Source organism: Hyaloscypha bicolor (genome assembly GCF_002865645.1).
Source record: "Hyaloscypha bicolor E unplaced genomic scaffold K444scaffold_136, whole genome shotgun sequence".
Classification (NCBI taxonomy): domain Eukaryota; kingdom Fungi; phylum Ascomycota; class Leotiomycetes; order Helotiales; family Hyaloscyphaceae; genus Hyaloscypha; species Hyaloscypha bicolor.
Genome location: NW_020194638.1, coordinates 953463 through 973776, shown reverse-complemented (window position 1 = coordinate 973776; position 20314 = coordinate 953463). Strand labels below are relative to the sequence as shown.

General features: G+C 46.2%; 6 protein-coding genes across 6 annotated transcripts; 3 read left to right on the top strand and 3 right to left on the bottom strand.

The window, feature by feature from the left end:
• Nucleotides 1-461: 461 nt before the first annotated feature.
• On the bottom strand, nt 462-2536 carry K444DRAFT_634814 (HET-domain-containing protein; the record flags this gene model as incomplete). Its single annotated transcript, XM_024883795.1, has 3 exons — nt 462-1138; nt 1178-2210; nt 2432-2536. The coding sequence occupies 3 exons, from the start codon at nt 2534-2536 to the stop codon at nt 462-464; spliced, it is 1815 nt and encodes a 604-aa protein (XP_024730935.1).
• An 8874-nt stretch (nt 2537-11410) lies between these two features.
• Nucleotides 11411-11998, top strand: K444DRAFT_134164 (uncharacterized protein). Its single transcript, XM_024870484.1, has one exon. It carries the CDS (start codon nt 11485-11487, stop codon nt 11911-11913), a length of 429 nt encoding a protein of 142 aa, XP_024730934.1. The 5' UTR covers nt 11411-11484; the 3' UTR covers nt 11914-11998.
• A 555-nt stretch (nt 11999-12553) lies between these two features.
• On the bottom strand, nt 12554-13571 carry K444DRAFT_134162 (uncharacterized protein). The gene has a single exon (XM_024870483.1). The coding sequence runs from the start codon at nt 13339-13341 to the stop codon at nt 12736-12738; it is 606 nt and encodes a 201-aa protein (XP_024730933.1). The 5' UTR covers nt 13342-13571; the 3' UTR covers nt 12554-12735.
• A 130-nt stretch (nt 13572-13701) lies between these two features.
• Nucleotides 13702-14119, top strand: K444DRAFT_570555 (uncharacterized protein). Its single transcript, XM_024877274.1, has 3 exons — nt 13702-13860; nt 13914-13976; nt 14030-14119. Exons 1-3 carry the CDS (start codon nt 13768-13770, stop codon nt 14111-14113), a joined length of 240 nt encoding a protein of 79 aa, XP_024730932.1. The 5' UTR covers nt 13702-13767; the 3' UTR covers nt 14114-14119.
• A 970-nt stretch (nt 14120-15089) lies between these two features.
• On the bottom strand, nt 15090-16856 carry K444DRAFT_655677 (alpha/beta-hydrolase; the record flags this gene model as incomplete). Its single annotated transcript, XM_024886031.1, has 3 exons — nt 16488-16856; nt 16137-16435; nt 15090-16089 (listed from the first exon to the last, which is right to left on the bottom strand). The coding sequence occupies exons 1-3, from the start codon at nt 16740-16742 to the stop codon at nt 15090-15092; spliced, it is 1554 nt and encodes a 517-aa protein (XP_024730931.1). The 5' UTR covers nt 16743-16856.
• A 1713-nt stretch (nt 16857-18569) lies between these two features.
• K444DRAFT_634810 (uncharacterized protein) lies at nt 18570-19107 on the top strand (the record flags this gene model as incomplete). The annotated part of the gene is made up of 4 exons (XM_024883794.1): nt 18570-18644; nt 18693-18763; nt 18814-18931; nt 18991-19107. The coding sequence occupies 4 exons, from the start codon at nt 18570-18572 to the stop codon at nt 19105-19107; spliced, it is 381 nt and encodes a 126-aa protein (XP_024730930.1).
• Nucleotides 19108-20314: the final 1207 nt, after the last annotated feature.

Genomic DNA, 20314 nt, shown 5'->3' with positions numbered 1-20314 from the left:
CGGAATGACATCGCGTCCTCTATCCTAGTCGAAATGCAGAAGGCCACTCTAGGACACGCAGTTGTGAACTTAGCTGGGAAAGTGAGGGAAGCCTCGAGTGAGTGAATTGTGAGGGAGCAAAAGTTCTGTATTTGTTTACTCGTCGTTACTGGCTCGCTCTTCTGGTTCCATGGGGATGGATAGCTTCACTTTGAAGTTGCCTGCCTGCTCGCTTCACCTCCCCCTTTTCATCGCCAGAGCCCCTAACACACCAGATTCGCTCTTAATGGAGCACTTGAGGTTCTGTTGCACATCACTTCAATGTTCCGAAATACTCTGGTACAATGAGAGTGTGTTGAAAATTATGTGTGAATCTCTGAGCCAATCTTTTCTTCATGTATCTCCACGATTTTTTGGTCTGTTGAATGCGAAGGCTTGTTCTTCTGGAATCAGCAGTTGGGATGTCCATCACTCTCTCCCTCCTAACAAAGACGAAACATTTCAGATTTCTGCCTGTCCCTCAAGTAATCCACAGTACCTTCACCACTCATGATCCCATGAACGTAAGCCTCTCCAATCAACTGATGATGGCTTCCAACCGGTCGAAGTACCATCGGCGTGCTGCATCCGAATAAAATACTGATTACGTCCCCTCGTTTCGTGTGAATTGGCGCCAAAGCCAAATGTCCATTCGCAGTTGTGATCAGTTTCCTCGATTCAAGACATCTTCTGGCTTGATTTGCAACATCGCAGTACGACGAGCGGCGTCTGCTATCTGGGGTAGCCTCTTCAAAATTGAAGTAATCCCATAGGCGTCTACCGAAGACCCTGAGTTCGGCATTGCTGGAAATAAACTCAGTAATATAGAGCAAGGAGCCGTGAGAAGACTCGGAAATTGGCCGCAGGAGCTCGGCATATGATCCAGGGGCGGCTTCACCATTTACATCTCTATTAGCAGTCAAAGTCTTCCAGAGGGCAGTTGCAGCTCCCTCGGTGCCAGCGTAGGCATTTTGATCTGATCTTGGCTGTGCAGGAACAACATCGCCCGCACTTGTTGACATCCAGACTAACCGTTCTCGGCGGTGCGTTACGCCGACTCCATCCACAATGTCAAAAGATATTCCACGACATGCAAGTGCCCCATCTAGTCTGCTGAGATCTACCACGCATGGAATATCTCTGCTCGCACTAGACTTACTCTTCGGCGGATCAAACGGGTTTGTTGAACCCTGTCGATGGAACGAAGGAACCCATGTGTTCCAGGACGCAGGATTTCCGGTTAGGCCAGCCAGCCTCAGGATCTCAAGGCTTTGTTTGGTGTGGACGAAGGATTTTGTGAATGCTGCGTAAGTTTCCTTGGCCCTCAGGTTGTAGTCTGGAATAATATTCAGACTCATTTTCTCCCCCATGAGACCCAGCAAACCGTAAACTCGGTCTCGATCGTCACCCACTTTCGCAACTTGGCCCATCCTCATCAACCATACTATGTCCATCTCTCCTCGTTCTCTCATAGCCTCTCGGCATCGTTCCAGTCTCATGATCACATTTAGATCGGAGATGCTGCTTTTGGTCGCTTTGAGCTGCGTTTTCAGACGAGATGAAAATACCTCCGACGTCTGACAGGCTCTGCCGATTGCTCGCTCCACCAAGGCAAGCGTTTCCCAGGAACAATAATAGGATCCACACAGAAGCACAAGATCGCCCAGCGCTACCTCCTGAATGATCCACAGTCTTCGCCAATATTCTCTTGCTGCGAGACGAAACATGGCTTTGACGAACTCGTTGGTAAATGCTGTGTCAGAAGACTCTACCAATGATCGAGTGGTAGAATATTGTTTAGATAAAGCACGCATGCAATCGAACGCGTATCCACTTCCACCAGCCTCTGGGCCTAGCCAAGCGATCACAAGTCGTGAGTTTGCATAGATCGAACGCATCAGCCGGACTTGATGGTTTCGCTCCTCGTTATCAGCTTGGTTGATGCACAAAGCATTAGCCCAGATCTTCAAGTGTGTCGTCCCATGGTGGTCGTAGAAGGCGCTGCGAAGACAGTGCAAGGCTTGCCACAGGTTTTTCGTCACTCTCTTTAGTTTACCGTTGACATAAATGTTGCGGTAGTTCTCCTCCGATCCCCAACAATAGGATAAGGCAATATAATCTCCCCAATAATAACGGTACGGGAGAGGCGCGCTGCTCCCCGCCAGGAAAGGTGTAAGAGGTGGTTTGTTTTTCTATCTGTATTAGCCTGGCAGAGGATGCATTTCAGGATTGAGAGGAAAGGAAGAGCCAACCTGGGTCCAAACGTCCTTCACCTAAGCAGAAATGTTCCAATTTGCAACTGAAAATAGATTCAGATCCAATCGATCCCGAAGCCTTGTCTTTCGATTCAAGTGTAAGTAACCTAACTTCATTGATAGACTTGTCAAGAGGGAGATACTCCATCTCATGATACCACCTGAGCAGCTGGGGAAAGAAATGAAAAAACGAGCATAACCAGGCGAGGGAGCAGGAACGTGCAAAATGGAGTGAAAAACGCGAGAAGATATTGCTGGGACATTGAGACCTGGTACTTTCAAGAGCGCTTAGCTGAGGCTGAGCTTCAAGACGTTCTCAAGCCACACCGAGGGCTGGGAATGGCGGTCTTTTGCTTCCCAATTGGGCTTAGTTCGCTACTCCCTTCCCCTCGAAAGCTCTTGGGAGCTCATCCCCAACTCGGGGTCCCGCTGTACTTTAAATTTCACTTGATCCCACGATTGATGAAGCTTTTCTTCTCCAAGCTTGAACGCCGAAGTATATAACAGATGGATTGAATAGAGATCAGTTTCACGATACAAGACAGGGGGTATTTATGCTTCAAGTTCATAAAGGTGTTTTGTCGCGTTGTGGCTTGCGGGGGGATTTTATTGCTTTCAGCTCCCCGCTTTTTCTGCCCGTACACGTCAAGTGAACTGCTTTCTCCTTTTATCGACATGCAGTGTAGCCATGTACACAATGCTTCCTTTTCGTGTACCCACATTCCCATTCGATACGCTCAACGGAGTCGGACGAAGTAACCGGTCGCTCCCTTCCAAACGAACAATTATCGCGCTTCTCGTTCTGAGCTTCAACATCAGTTCCTGGTGTCCCAAGACATAAAGGAACAGGAGACTTACAACCTCATCACAACAAAGTTGCACAAAAACATCGTCTACGTTGTCGCTTTGACAGACCCATTGCGTGGTCTCTGGGGTCTCGAGACTATGTAGTTGCATTGCGTTTGCGCCTGGTTTTCGCCAGAAAGGGTGGCGAAATGAAGGAAAGGAGATGTGTATGATTTTCCTTCATCAGTATGGATTCTGCATTGTTGACAGCAGGCGCCGATGGGGCCGATGGGGCAGTAGAAGGCCTTGACTGGGATGACGGGTGTTGCGAGTGCTGTGGCTGCGAGGAGAGCGATGGGGAGGAGGGTTCCGAAAATCCTTGCAACGAGATCTCCGCTTTCCCTCCTTTGAATCTATTTTCAGGGACCTTAAACAAGGGAAATATTTCTCAAACACTTATTTCAGCTTCCAAAGCTTGCATATATTTCAAAGTCTGCTTGTGGAGCTAAACAGATACCCGAAATGCCGGGTAAATTTACACGACAGGTGCATCACCAAGGTACGGGAAATAGATTGAGGCTTATTTCACGGTCGTACAAACACTATCATGCCCATTGCCCTTTCTCGCGCTTCAATTTTTGAACTTTTTGGCTTCCCTTTTCTTCATCCCATAGCATCTGAGATTTACTAAGCAGCACCAGGAGCAGCAACACTCGTCCCCGCAACGCACTTCGTCTGTGTACCAACAGCTTCTGTGGTCCTCTGCTGTTCACAAATCAGCTCCCTCTGATCGAAAGAAAAGGACCGACTCAGGACGGAGTAAGCGGAACTCACAGGCGAATAGCAACAAACCGGCATGCGATCTACGTTATTCAGACATACCCATTCTGAAGGCGAGCCAGGATCGATGGAAATGCGTTCTTGGGTTGCTGGACCGCCTAGTTTGTGTTAGGGCAAGTAATTGGGAGAGAAAGAAGAAGGGTGGATTACAGAGGTTTCCGGTTCCCATATCGGGGTTGAAGCGCACGCAGCATTTCCCCGATGTTTTGTAAGGGCAGAGGAAGTAAGCATCGAGTGCTACTACTATAGAGATCAAGGTGAGGGTGAAGAGTTGTGAGAGCTGCATTGTGTATTTTGTGCTGCAAACGAAGTTTTTGAATCTTAATCGAGAATCTCTGATCTCGTTTCTCCGTCAAGAAAAGCTTCAACTTTTCGACGAAACGTCTTCTCTTCATATACCAAGAATTTCAAATTCGCGACGTTCGATTAAGATATTCATTGCTAATCTGGCTGGTTGTTGGGCGCTTTGGCTAAATAGAATACGAGCACCGTCACACGGGCTGAACGCCCACGGTGATATTCCTTCCGAGTCATGCAAACCAAAGCATGCGCTTGTTCTCTGTCATACTTTAATGAAACGTAGCTTATTTCGTTCGGGTCACGTTTTGTTGCTATGTTTGGTGGGGAATGATGCGGGTTGCCGGGCGTTGAGGAAAGGGGTAATCGGCTGCTGCGAAGTCGCGGAGAGTGAAGATGAGCGGAATGTTTTATTTCAAATGGCGGGAATCTCGTAGGCAGCAGATATATGGGTGTTGAGACAATCACTGAAGTCATGTGAAAAGAGGGTGAAGTATCATTACATTTATTCCCGTGTGTTAAAAGTGTCGACATGATCCAATCCTCATGGTCGCGTCAGAAGTAGAAGTGCGTACATAGTACGTAGTACATGACATTATTCCCCAACCCGTTTTTCCATTCCCCAACCCTAACCCCTTTTGAACCCCAAGTAAGCTCCTCCCATCAGATATCTTCAATTGTAGCTGTCTACAAGAGAGCTGCTACAAATCCAACAGCCATCAAGAGACCACCGACTTTGTTAGCGCCAGCAGTACCAGTGAAGGGAACGGTGCTGTTGTTTGGCGATACAGGGTGGTAGCCACTGGTTGGCGTGCTAGTGCTGTAGGGCTTGGGAGGGCAGGCGGTTCCACCAGGGCAGCCTGGGTAACCGCTTCCTCCGGGTGGAGAGGGAACTGGGGTTGTAGTGACAGTGTAGATGGAGGTGATAACGGTTGGGACGCAAGTCGAGACATAGACGGTGGTGAGAACTAGAGGAGGAACGACTGGGCCAGAAGGCTTAGATGGAGGAGACAGAGGCGAATGGGGAGATGGTGGCGAGGGGTGGTTGGCTGGGCCGGTGGGCTTGCTGGGAGGAGGCTCGGGATACGAGTTGGTCACTGGGCAGTACGTCGTGGTGGTGAGAGTCTCGGTTGTCTTGCTGCCGATAGGGCAATTGGTGACAGTTGGTGGGCAGGCGGTAACGGTGTACTCAGTGGTAGTATAGATGGTTGAAGTGGTCCATGGAACCTCAGTTGAAGTCGGAGGAGGAATCTTCGTCTTGTTGGTTGGGGTCTCGGTCTCGGTGACGGGGCAGACAGTGGTGTACAAAGAGACGATGTCCGTGGTAACGGAGCCCTTCTCTGGGCAGTCGGTCACTGTAGATGGGCATTCAGTGATGGTGTAGACAGAGGTGGTGTACACGGTTGAGGTGGTTGATGGTTTATCCTCCCCATATGCGCCAGCAATGACTGCGGCAGCGACACCGAGGAGAGAAAGGACCGAGGCCTTCATTTTGAGAGGCGGGAGGTTGATCTTGAAGATTGAGGTTTAGAAAGGAAATAATTTGATCTTTTTCAAAGAGTGGAAATGTATCAGAGATACAAAAACGAGTGTGGTGAAGTGGTGCTTGAGGAGACAGTAGATGGAAGCTGAGACAGCGTCTTATACCTGCCTTTGATTGCATCTCAGGAGAATACGGAGTAGGAACGCTTAGCGGTGTTTGCCCGCTACTCCGGGGCTTCCATTTCTACTTGCCAACGGCGCAAGCTAAAGGAAATGAAGTTGATCGTGTTGGTGCGAGCCCGACGACGCTTGCCGAAAAGGGGCTTGAATGGCGGTCGCTAGCCGTCGATCCCCCACAAAAGAGGCTTAGAGTCCCTCCTGAAGGCCCAACGACTGGATCTCTCAGCCTTGGCAAGCTCGATTTGCGGGGAATTCTCAAATTTCCCCTGGACATCCATCGTGTCAGGTGGATATAAGCTTAGTCTTACTCGGACAACCGCTCCTGAAACTAGACCTAGTACTGCATCGTGCTTTACACGAACAATGCCACGAGCCGAGTAGCATCTCGCCGGCGTCGTTCGTTGATTAACTTTAATAACTTACGAGAGAGAGCTAAGAGGAGCAATCTCGCAGGTCTCGAATAGGAGACGACCGAGACCGCTTTTAGAAAGCAGAGTGTTAGCTAAAAGGGGAAGAAAAAAGCGCTGGAAACGGCGCGGTATCAACTGTATTGATTCACCGAGCTCCCCTGAGCTTGTGATGTCATGGGGACGAGAATCTTGGGTCGTTTTCCGTCGATCGGTCTGGATGCGGAGCGGGGCTGATTGCTAGTGGAAGTTATTGTAACTCCTAAGTTCCAAGCCCTCAATGAGTGTCAGCCCATCTTCGATTCTTACGTCTCCCACTTTCCTATGGAGGGCGAAGCATCGACAAAATCATTGTAATCAGGGATTGAGTCACCTCCATAACAATGTGGCTAAGTGATGTTAGTCAAGGTTGTTATGCAGCTTCAGGCACAATTCTCACTCTCACCTCACTGCTCTCGACTTCCGAGCTCCATCCTACACTACACTCTTTATTTGATAAGTATAGACGAATTATCAAACTACACAAGCATGCCGATACAATTGCGAGGATAATGGTACGTACACCGTCAAGATATTTTAGAAGCAATGTAAATTTGGGAGCTTGGTCATGAAGTGATGTCAGATGAGAAGAAGTTGTAGTGTCTATTGACCAGATGCTCGGAAAGTTTGCGAAATTGCATGAAAAGAGGGCTAAATGGAGCTCATGTACGAACTCTGAAGAGCAACAGAATATTTCAATTGAGGAAAGAAGGAAGAGAGTATGAGTTCAATGTCAAGATAACTTTCAAAAGGTTTATAACTGAAATAAGCACTAATACATTTCATCTTACTCAGTGATGTCTTCTCAATCAACTTTGTAGTTGTGTTATGTTTTTGCAAAGCGGCGTTTGGGAAGTATTAACCTACGATCCCATCTCACATGCAGCTCTCTGGGTACACATGCAAAGACAATTGAAAAGTTCCACACCACGGCCACATTTTAAATTTAAAGAACCCCAACCCCAATCAGGCAAAAATTGGAATCAATTCGGACTTGTTAGAACTATTTATATTTTGGTAAATACCGTCAACTTTTGAACTGTTTCACATGACCATGGAATTTTAAGCGAAGCGTTTCCCAAGACAGAGTTTGGATACTCTGTGTGGATCTTTTCTTTCGTTGGTTTTGTTTAGGTCGGCGAACATGTGCGAGGTTTAATTGTTCTGGTTGACCAGAAATGTTCCCAATATCCCTCTTGACAGACGCTGACCCTTGAGCTACTGTACAGCCACAACCACCGCCAGAATTATGCGGTCAATTGCGTTTGCCTTGAGTCTACCCACACAACATTATCAGCGGATATGAATTTTGTGCTTATGTTAAGTAAGTAAATAAAAGGTACCGAATACTAGATTTTAATTTAAAAGATGTGGTTTAAGTAATAAATAATACCTTATATTAAAAATTAAGAACTGAGTACTTAAACTTTAAAGCTTTTATAAATAAAACTCTAATAAAGTAAAATTACTTATTTATTTAGATCATACTTCTCTCCTTCAAAGCCGCGCGTGTTTTGGCTCTGTTGTGAGAGTTCCACGAAGTCGGACGCCACTGGCTTCTACATACTTCAATGCTTCCAGAATCTCCTTTCCGGAATCTGGATTGGCATTCACAATCCGAGGACTGGTAGGTTGGCATTTTGTGTATTGCGATACGGCTTGGTCTTTGCTCTTTTGTTGAGCAGTATCTTTCGACATATCGGATACCTCGGGTCCGTCCAGGAGGCACGATATTAATGTACGCCCTTGACTTGTCGGGTGATTTTCCTGAAAATTTTCCTCGTCCACGAGCAATCAGTATTTCCGCCCATTGGTCGAACTCCTTCCCCGGCATGGTGAGGATCCGAACAAAGTTGTCAGTAGGCATACCTCTCTCAAGGCCTGTTGGACAGAGGGCGCTGTAGTCTTAACATGGCTGAACACTACCGGAGATGGGCTCTTATTTTAAGCAGCATGCTGCAGCGTGGTGCCCAAATTGCGGATGCAAAGTACGACCCCGCGAAATTGAACCCCCCCCCGATTTGCCTCCATGGAAGTTCAGGACAAATAAAATGGCCTCTGCGTTCGGACAAACTTAGATTTCCTCGAAACTCTGATGAACTCCTTAGCAGCCAGAGCCATGTCAGATGCTGCCGCTTTACTCCGAGATACATATTGCAACGAAAGCAGCCCCAACCACGGAGGTATACGTCCAACCCGGGTGGCTTTTCAAAACTGTGGAAGCGACCCCGGGACAACTTTAAGGAAACGAGAACACACGGCGGCGATGATGACGAAAGTGATGGATCTACAGCCGAAATACCCCCTGGAGCACAGAGCTTGAGGACCAGAGGTATTTCTCATGCAAAGCAACTTCGAATTGAAGCTGACTTGACTAGAAGTTCCTCCTTTTATAGGCTGGCGTGAACATCTTCCCTTCGGGTTTAAGAAGAAAAAATCGTCACTACGAAAGAAGTAGCACACGTGGATCCGTACCGTTTGAGACCAGGATTATAACCGCTGACAACCAACGTAATGGGTTCAATTCCCATGAGAGTACCTTAGTTGGTGGGCTCAATTCCCATCTCCACAGCTAACCCTGCCTGAGTCAGAGGATCGGTTCCAATAATTGTGGGTTCAAATCCCACTAGCCGCGGAGCTAGGCATTCTCTCGACTTCCCCTCTTCTTTTTAAATATTTTTACTTTAGACAGCGCCTATTCCTACCAGTATTTCTAGTTCGCAGATTTGGGAATCGTCCTGCGGTTAACTTTTGCAATTTTTTGTGTTCTTGAAGCTGAGGTGATGTTGATATTGATTCGGTTAAGTGCCTGGCGCCTCGCTTAATACCAAAGGGTTCCCCTGAATTCACCCCGTATCCTCAGCTTATAGATTGTTAGATTAATTTGCAATGAAAAATTGTCGCTTTCCGGCCTCGAAAGGTCACCTAAAGACTCGAGAAATCGCGAGGTGGCTAGTTTTTGCATCTCGTGCCCGGAATTTTAGGTGCGTCAAGAGCAACAGCAGCATCGCAATCCACACGTGAAAACGAAGCCAAGCTACGATATAACAGAATACGGGGGGCGCCTTGATCAATGCGAGCATGCATGCAATATATCGCGCAACACAAATGACCCAATGGAGACAGAACAACTGATTAGTTCGACCTCTTTGCGGCATTTTAAGCCCCCGGATTCGTTAGCTCAGCCGCAGCGCCTGTCTCCGAATGGCTGCATGACCCGACGTTTTATTTGACGGAAAGCCGCTGCAAGGATCAAACCAGCGAGACATATAAGGAGAGCATCTCAAGGGGACACGTAACTTCACAGTCTTCTCTTGATTTTTGTCCCACGCCCCCCTGACCTGTTGCCATCCGGTTCCTGCCCACTAACCTTATCCACAACTCCTCTGCTTCAATGCGCGCTAATCACGAGAAGGCACCCAGAGCTTTCTACATCCGTCTGCACACCTCACAACATCAAGTCCGCAATGTTCAACGACTTTAAGATCTTGCTAGACCCTTGCCCTCATGGCTTCTACACCTTCGAAGACAATGTCTCCGGAAAGGTCATCTTTGAAAGCTCCCACGAAGAAAAAGTCGGGTGGGTCTACGTATTTTTCCACGGATGGGTCAACGTGGAAATCATCATGATGTCGCAACCCGGAGGTACACCCAATCCTCAAAAATGGGGCGACAAAACCAAAGACAAGGAGATCTTATTCCAGAACCATTTCAAGGTCTACGAGGGGTACGATAAGCTTCGCAAGAAAACGCGCTATGAATGGCCATTCGAATTCAGCTTTCAAACTGAAACAACAAATGCATGCAACCTACCGTCATCCGGACACTACTCCTTCACCACGTCGACAAATTGGTGGAGCAGTGTAAAGTACAGAGTTGTCGCTGTTCATGGGGAGATTGGCCAGAGAGACGACGACATCAGATGGATGCTCAATCCAAACGATCCTCGACACCTGAAAGAGCCACCTCTCAAACCCACAGGGATTTTCCTCAAGATCAAGGAGAAGCTGGGAGGGGCTGCAGAGCAAGAGCTAAAGTTCGTTCAAATCCGAGGGCCGGCAACAATTGACCCATGGATGCCGCCTGCCCATCACTGGGAGCTGTATATTGAAGCCAAACATATACCGCAACTCGCCCCACCTCAAAGATACGATAATCTACCAGTTCGGCGAACCACGTTTCCATTTAGCATCGATCTTCAGATTCCTGCGAATGTCGTCATTGGAGAACCGTTCATGGTGCTGCTCAGCGTTTCCTCGTCATCCAATATCTGGAACGGGAATCCACCAGCCGTGAAATTAACCTCTTTTAAGATGACCTGCTATATCCTCGATATTATAACGATCGGAGAACAGAGAAGAGATGAGAAATTGAAGGCTCGGACTGTATGGGAAGGGAAGAGACTCAGTATCCCGCTCAGCTCGCAACCAGTTAACATCGGCAAGATATACTCTTTCAAGATTGCCGGAGAGGAAATCATACAGTCTTTCGACACGCAAATCTTGCGCAGAGCGTACGATTTTCCCGTCGAGTTGACTGTCGAAGTCGGAGGGAAGTCATTTGAGGCCAGGTACACCAACAGTTCAGTTAACCTTTTCTCTCCAACCGTTGCGATCGGCGGACGAACGCTACAGACGCAACCTGGGGAAGCCTTTAAGCCAGATTTTCGGCACGACTCAAAGCGTAGATTTCAGGAAGGTCCCATCAAAGTTCACTTGCAAGGCACCTACATAGGACGACTAACTCACGACGGTGCTGGTCTCGACCGCCCGCTTGCAGAGCATAGCATGATGGAAGCTGCTATCGCTCTATCGAGAACTCTGATCGAAGCTGGGGTTCAACATCAGTTTCCTGGCGGCACAATGATCAAACTTCTTCCCAATGATCAATCAGCAATGATGGACGATAAAAAGAGTTGGAGCTCTGAGACGGATGGCGAGAACTTGCGTCATTTATTCCAAACATGTTTCCGTGTGATGGAAGCTGAGGAACATTTCCCGATGTCATTGCACCTCGGAATCACAGATTCGAAGCACGGAGAAAACATAAGTATCGAGTTCCCTAGTAAGTCGCCTCCTCAATGTATGCCGTAGCGTGTTGACCCAGTCCTAGATTTGTTTCATTCTGCCAATGATCCCGGTGAGAAATTCAACGCAAGCAAGAAAGGCGACTCCTACGCCATGAATCTAACTCCAGTCATTCTGTTCAACTACCGTCTCTGGTGCCTCGCAACCCACGAATCACTGAGCGGCGAGCCCGAAATTCAAGATATCGAGCCTCTGTTTGAGGCTTTCAACCATGACTTGCGTGTCCACAGGAAGGAAATCAACCTTAAGTTTGTGAAGGTAGCAATGAGAACACACCCCATGTTGGCTGATGTTTTGGCTAAGCTTGGGATTGATATGTCTAAGGAGAGAGGGAAGGAAGTTGAATTGGGTGTAGAGATGGATGAGGATGGAGAGGAGCAACTTCCGCCTTATGATCCGGGGTGGGGGAGGAGCTATGAGGAGAATCTTGTTGGTGGGATGGAAGAGGTTCGGTTAAAGGGGGAAGAACCTGTTCCATGTTATGAGGCTGGGCCTAGTCAGCAGCATGTTTGGAAAGAGTAATCGATTGTGTTCACGTAAGTTGCTAGCTATTGCATCACCCTGCCAAACAAGAATCAATGTGGGCTAAATAAGAGTTCTCTCCTCCTTTGAAAATTCTTGGCCTCATCCTTCTTCCTTGCTAAACTTTGATTCTATTATAGCAGATTTAACTTTCTCTTTCTATTCATCTGTCTAGCGATAAGGGACTTCACCTGTTTGAGAATTCGATTTCGAGGTATGAAATGGATGAACGAGGGGATAGGGGGAGACGCGGGGAAGTGCTGTGATGGTGGAATAATTTGTGTATATAATAAGTGCAAAACTGTGAATTAAGGGAGCCATGGAACGAAGTTTTGTTTGATGCCAAGGTAATTGAATTTTATGGTCCTTCGGATTGAGTTGGCCATTCGTCATCGCAAAGTGGTTGAAGGCACCACTCCCACCTCCAGAGAGTTCCGTTGGCTTCACGAAACATCCCATACGCAATGTCGCCCAAGTCTCCGATATATTAAGATGGTTCCGGCGCTAGAACGCGAGTATCCTCTTGACTCTGAAATCGATTTTTGCAAACGATTTGTAAACTCTCCAATACCACTCTTGATAGTCGACAATCTCCTGGCCTCTTCGCGTAACCCTCAAGACCTTGTGCCAGTCAGCCCCGAGTAGCCAATAGTGCTTAAAGATCTCATTAAAGGTACTCGATGGCAGCCACCGTGACATGTAAATGTGTGTTTGGCAATTTTCCCCATAATCGTACTGACCCTCATCGAAGAATATTAATTAGTCATGGAGTGATTGTGAAGCAAACTTCAGTTCCGGAGTTGTTCCTAGCAGCGTCAAATTCTACTCCCAAGTTGGGACCCCGCCGCCAAATTCCCAGCCCATCCATCTTTCCCGCACTCGCGGCTCTGCCGGATTTAGCGGATCTCCATAACGAAAAATTTCGATGCGTAGCATCAGTCTCTCTAATCCCATCATGAGACAGGATAGGCACCAGAAAATCTGTTCGTACGTGGCATTGTTCCAAATACTAAATGGCGTCTCATAGATCGCCTGGTGTCTCAGTGACTTCAGGAAGTCCTCTTCGATATCAAAATTGAATTCTCCTGAATCCCGAGGATAGTCGGAATTGAAAAACAGAGTGCCGATGGCAGAGTCGATGACCAACTCCACCCTATAGCTTTGAAGGATCTTGTAGTGCTTCAGGGCAATCTCCCTGGTCTTTCCATATCCTCCCAGAGTTGGTAAAGGGCATCTTGAAATCCAACGAGCTGTATAGTTATACCTCGTCCTGATCACTTTGACAATGTCGTCCCGGGGAGAGCAAATACCATATAAAGCTTCAAAGCTTACATGGTAATTCGTTGAATTTTCAAAGTTCCCTCGAGGAGTCGCCAGCACCTTCTTTGGCAACTTTCTAGAACATCTTCCGAATTGAACTTGGCCCATTGTTCTCCAATGGCGGGGTAAAGGCGGGGTAAAGACGGGGTCGTGGGGGTTCTGAATTGACTGTGTCGAAGGAACAGAGGAATACGCAGCCTGTATGAGGCATAAGATTCAAAGACTTCTATAATTTCGCAATGACTTGGACTTGGACTCATCCTGTGGTGTGAACGATGGCAGGAGAATTCGCGAAAAGGGCTGCTTCAAAACGAGCCGCTGGAAAAGGGGCTAGAAACGTTAGCGACAGTTTAGCGAACCAATACTCTGAAAGGGCCTCCCAATGTCGTCAGTGGTAAGATTACAATGACGTCTTACCCAAAATGAAGATGACGACGCTTTTGAACCACATCCTCTTTTCTTTCTAATCTGAAGGCTGCTGAGAGTACAATTTTATTGAAATCTTAAAATTGCAATCGTTCCGAGTTGACAACCATGTCAGGCAAAGTTGAAGATAAGAAAGGGAATCCCATTGAAGTTGGTGACACAGTCTTCACCAAAATCCGCGGTGGGAAGCGGGAAGGAGAGGTGACTATTCCCGTTGACCATAGAGCAATTCGCGTGGTAGCTAAACTATAAAGGTTGATAAAATAGTCATGACCGAGAAAGAAGCAAAAAACGAGGTAGTGAAGAATCCTCCAAAGGTCGGAGAATCAATCATGCTCTCAATAAACCTAGTTCTCACAGCCATTCGTAGGTGCTATTCAAAGACCAGCACGGCCACTATGTTGCGCACAACCCAGGGACACTTGAGGTTGTGGAAGGGAATGAGGGCAAATGAATAGACTCTTAATGTATTACTACATATCTTAATTCACTTTGCAGGGTCAATGCTAGTTCTCCTAACTCCTCGCTTTAAGTCTTGCTTATAAAATGTTGCTTTATCTGTCAGATACATCAACTATTACTCACCTACAGACTAGTCGGTGAAACTTTCACCACCTGAATGAGAAACATAATCCTACCCCTTATTCCAAGCTTATACCTCCGAAGCCATGACAAGTCTTGATGCACAGTCCCAGACCGATTACCTACCTCATAGGTCTTGGAATTTTTCTAATTTTCCTGAAGGCGGAAGCTAGAATTTTTGTAGTAAGCTGTAGTTTGTACCGAAGAATTTTTAAACATGTTCTTCAGCACTCTCGCATTGGCAGAATTCACTCTCAACTGCGATACAAGAAATTCTTTGCACATCGGTACGGAAATGGCAAAGTGAGGTTCTAGCCCCCCCCCTTTTTTCAAACATTAATCTGGCACCAATAGCTCTGTTGCCGTACAATTCTATATAAGTATTTCTGCGATCTGTGATTCCAATTCGCGGAGTCCCTTTGAAGTGTTCACCGGGAGATATTACATACGTCACGTGATAATTTGCAAGCTCAAAAAATGAGTCTGCGATGGTAGATAAATGAAACACAGGAGAAACCCTCTTATAGAGTGAAGTTTAATGTAAGAATATTGAATAATTAAAGGAGGAAAAAAACTCGCCATAATGTCGGCGTAACCTTCCTCTCTTCAACGGGGGTTTCGACGATCCTGGTCGAATCCGCATCTTGATTTGCACACAACAAAATCGAAGCTTAAGCGTTGGCAGAATGATATAACTACTCATTGCCATAAAAAATTCTTCAGATTAATAGAATAATTGAACAGTTCCAGCAGCGACTCAGCTCAAGTTAGCCGAGAGGACGTAATTTCATGTTTTCTACCCTGATCACGGCAGAACTCTTCAAACTATCTGTGTCCTGACTAAAATTTCAAGCACAACGATCATACATTCGTGGTGAGGCTTCGTTTGGACCTGTGCAATTGCCGTATGCCAATCTAATCAAAGTTCGTTTCTCTGGATCCCATCTTGGCCAGCCAATTCTATTCAGCCCTCTTTCTGGATCCTTGGCGAATGTTGCCCACGCACCCCTGATATATTTCCCCCACTGGAATTCGTCTTCTGTGGGAGGAGGTATTCCTGGAATTCCAGTAGGAGGGATTGTACTGAACAAGAGACTCAGTTCAGATGAGTGATATGCTCCACTATCAGGATTGGACTGGATCTGAAGATTTGGGAAGCTGCCGAAATAACGGTAGCGCCAAGTTGGGAGACGGGCCGAGATACTGGCGTTCGCACGAGTGGCTGAAGGACAAACAAAGGTTGCAAGATTAAATTGGTCCCAGAAGATTTCAGACTCGTGGACACCTAAGATTGTGCCGATGGCTTTGAAGAAGCCAGCTTCGTTATCTGTGTTCCCGATGAGGAGTGGCACTTTGATAAATTTCCCCTCAGCAGCCAAAGCTGGATAATCCGAGAAGACTACGGTTTCATCAATAGTGGGCCAAAATGCAGCAGAGCCACCGGGTACAACCTGTAATGGAATGGCTTTCTGAATATCTTCGGTTGTTTGGCGCCTCATGCACTCAAGTACCACACTAGTATTTGACGCCGAGTCTCCGCAACCAAGCGTGGAAGTGACGTTGTACCAAGCTGCTGCAGAGTCCTCTTTTGGATATGCTCTTAGACCCGTGGAACCAGATTGTATAATAAGTCCTTTGACGATAGGATCCGATGTCCAAGCATACGAGTAGAAATCTACTCCTTCCGCACCAGCGCTTTGTCCGAACAGAATGATACGGGATGGATCGCCACCAAAACTGGCTATGTTGTCTCGTATCCACTCAACTGCAAGCCTTTGGTCAAGCAGGGCGAGGTTGTTTGGGTGATCTGGAATTCCTGGAAAGCCAAAGATATTCAGACGATAACTTCTAATCGTCAACACCAGCACCTAACAGAAGGGCATTTTGAAACATACTTCATCGAGACGACAATGACATCTTCCTCATCAACGATGTGTTCACCATCGTTCCCATAAACATTGTTTGTCGTACCGGTAGTCCATCCTCCTCCAACAATCCAGACCATGACTGCCTTTTTCTTTTCCCCTACTTGTGGTTTGGTCCAGACGTTCAGAGTCAGGCAATCTTCACTGAAAACATCTCCCGTTTGATTCAAAACGGTGACAAGAAACATTCCTACTGTCGTGAAGTTTGCATTGGTGTAGTTCGCATCCGCTAGTGGTCCGAAGTCACTGCTGATGGGACAAGATGCACCCTAAGATCTCATTAGATCACCCCACAGTAAATTTGACTTGAGCAGCACTTACAAAGCTCGTAGCATTGATCGTCTCTTTTCCTTCAAACCTCTCAGGCGGGGCAAATCGCAGATTGCCTACCGGCGGCTTTGCATACGGGATTCCAAAATACCCAGAGACTTCTGAACCAACGCTGGCTCTGCCACCTATGACATGCCCACTAGAAGTGCTGACCGGCTGTCCAATTTTCCAATTCGACCGCAAATCCGCCGCCCACGTTCCGCTTATCACAAAAAGTGCGAGGAGTGTGATCTTCATGTTGGTCATGAAAGCCGAGCAATCTGTTGTTGAAAAGTTTCCTCGTGAAGGATGTGATTTGATCTTTGAGGAGGTGTTCTTGACATACTGGGGACACTAAGTGTTTATATATCTACAAATCTCTCCTGGCAATTTTAGTGATCTCCTTCAGGGCACGATCGATGATCATCACCATGACAAGGCCGCTGGAACCCTTGTGTCCAAAATATTTTCCGAGCGCCATACCTAGCCAATCGGAGTCTCCCAAGAATTTCTGGTTGGGCATGTTTCTTCGCCTACCGAGGACGTGATTACTCCGATGTGGCATAGCCGCCTTTCGGATTCAGTAGTTCTGAATACGAAAATGCTTGTTTTTCAGTTGCTTTGCATCCGAACGGTCGATATGTCAGACGGGGATAAATAATCCCCCTCGTTACACCTTAGCACTTCCTCAGCCACGATGTGAACGTGTTCAATCATACACTGCCTTCAAACACGACGTCATCATCCAAGATGAAGTCTTCTTCGGACATCAAAGTTCGGATGACGGCCCCATCGGGAGCATTTTAAATCGAGGATTGCATGCACATGGCATTCCCTGCCGCCCATATGCTTTCTCAATTCCTGGAAATCCCGAAAATGCACATGGTATTGCGAAAGCATTGCGATCATATGTAATAGATTTTATTCTGGAAGCTATCAATTGCAGGTGAGGAAGTTCCAGCGAAGGGTTTAGAATGAGAATCGGGTTGTATCACGTGACAATAAGGATTCGGCAAAATTCGACCAGTTATGCAATGCGAAGAACACTCCTTAGACATGAATCGACAATTGAGTATGCAGTAATCGTGAAGAGAATAAATGGTCTGCGCAACGGGTATGGCACAAGAGCATCATCTTCTCTTCCCTCCTCGACCCCACATGGAAACCCCGTTCTCTCAAATAATGGCTCTGAAAAGCCGACGTTTCTTTGCAACTTGTTCAAATCTCGTATAGCTATAGCAGAGGAGTGATAGTAAATTGGTTGGACACTGTTCCAAGCGGAAAAGTGTACAAATGTGCCCGCATCAACCCAGTAATGGGAAGAGGCGAGCTTGAGTTCTGTGATTCTTCAGCCTCTCTGTTTGTCCTACTCGTATTTGTGCTTGGTGACCTTGATCTATCTAACGGTTTTGCCCTGAACCATTGTTACACTTGGCATATGCCAAGTCGCCCATTTAGGAACGAGTTGAGGTTATCGTAGAATTAGAGTTTGATAATGAAACCCGATTCTGCTATGGGTTGGGGTAGGGGCTAGGGCTGGGCGAGGAAAAGTGGATAAGCATTCTCTTATACTTGCCCCTTAGCCTCAATCTTTATCGAAAATCTGAGCCTTATTCTCTTTACGGAAGATTTAGAGTTTGCCCAGAAGCACATGAAACATCGTCAAGCACTCAGAGCTGAGTGGCAATAGTCGTGCCCACTTTTCGGGCATCCACCATGTTTTAAGGTGGCTCAATTGGGCTTTGTTAAATGACCCTACGAAACGCGAACTGTTGAATATTGGGTCGTGAGTCAATGCAATCCTTCTGGTCTGCAGATATACTCTCAGAGTCCAATCAAGAGATCAGAGTGCATTGACCGAAGGCGGTTTCGTTCATAATTCATATTATCTTGGCAGTCAAAAGGGGGGGTTGTGTTCATGTATTTCTTGGCAAACAAGAAACATTCTTGAGCCTGACCTACTCAGTATATATAAGTAGAGCCAGAAGAGCTGCAAGTGATCACCATCACCATCACCGCCACTTGAACAAGAACACACTTTTACTCACTATCTATCAATTGTATTTTTCTTCATTCTTAATTTAATTGCTGACCATGGTTGCCAAAATCGTCCTTATAGTTTTCACTTTTGCTTTTGCAGCTCTGATCTCAGCATCTCCTTTGGAGAAGGTGAATCAATACCATCATCTCTAACTCCTGTCACTAAAAAGCCTCTAGAGAGCAGTCACTGTCTTCACTGATACAGGATCAGCGAGCATTACACCCGCAATTTCAACCACTGAAGTTCTGTATGATATTCTTTACATTTGAACTTGATCTTGTTCTGACGAAATTCCAGATCGCCCGATGCTGCCGATGGTGATGTGGGGGGCAAAGCAGACGCAGTTGGTGCTGTGGCTGATGTCATTAGTAAAGTCGTCGATTTAATTCAAGGCCTCATCGATGGAGACACTGTGGTAAGCCTTGCACTAAGATATAAAGGTCACTAAATCTTCATGCTGAGAGAATTTTGCAGCGCCGCCAACGCTTCACGCAAGAGACAGTATCTGCGGTCTCGGTTGAATTTCCAGGTCGCAGCGTCGTGATGAGCAATGTGGGATATTCTCTCACTTGCACACTAGAAGTGATCTAGCACACAAGCTATAAAGCAAAGGTTGGGTCAAATGTCAGGTTGGTTGCGCTCCTGAGTGTTTTGAAATACCGGCTAACAGGGTGATAGTTACGATGTTTTGATATTTGGCAGTGGTTGTACCATCACCTTGAAAGGTGGTTCCAAAATGTGAGTCCTAACCCCAATCTTCAAAACAAATTCAAAAGAGCCGTAATTGACAGAAGGTCTATAGTGGGCATACATTTTGAAGTCCGGATGTACTGCCAATGGCAAGGTACTCACCTGCTAGTCAGGCGTCTGTCCACCTGAGACAGAAATGGGCGGGAATCAGATGGTCACCTCTGCTACTCAATGCCTTTCAAGGGGTAATGCACTTGTAGACCACATTTTATTGCCGTGTCAAGACACAGAATATGCTCCAATATAGTTCTCAATTCAAATGAAATTTCAAATTCAATTATCGCAGTACCCTTAAAAGGTATGCCGACTCCGGCAGTCGACATCATCCCTGATGCAGGTCATGTTCCTATTCCCTATCCTGTCGAGACCAGCTCAGCCAAAGCATATAAGCAATAGAGCCAATTGGCTACTAACATGTTTGAGAATCTTACAAATCCCCCAAGATTTGGAAAGGGTCCGTAAAGAACGCAGGCTCGGCAAAAATACCTGAGGCATCGATACCAGTATCGATAGTATTAGGTATTTTTCAGGTATCGTAAGAATCGATAGGTATCGATACCAAAATCGATTCTTACCCCTAAAAATTATCTCATTATTTTATTATTTAATTTATATAAAAATATATTTATATATAATTCCTTTAATTTCTAGTCTTTCTATTAAAAAAGTTATTTATAATTATTAATAAAAGTTAATAATATCTTAAAATTGAAATAACCCTCGTATTCGGAGAATTATGCCTTGTATTCGCATTTCTTATCAAGACGCTAAATATATAGGCGAGCCTCACGAAAATCTCAAAAGCTCATTTTTACTTGAAATAGCCGCATTGAGATGAGTTTTAGTCTAAAGTATAAGATAAGTAGCTAAATAGAAAGCCTGAATTAAGTAGAATATTTGCGCTACCAGAAGTTTTCTTATAAAACAAGTAGTTCTAAAGTTAATTATAATTAAAGGGGAAAATTAGGCTCGGGGAATCGATACTACTATCGATACTATCGATACCTTACGATTCTGGCATCGATACATATCGATACCTGAAATTTAG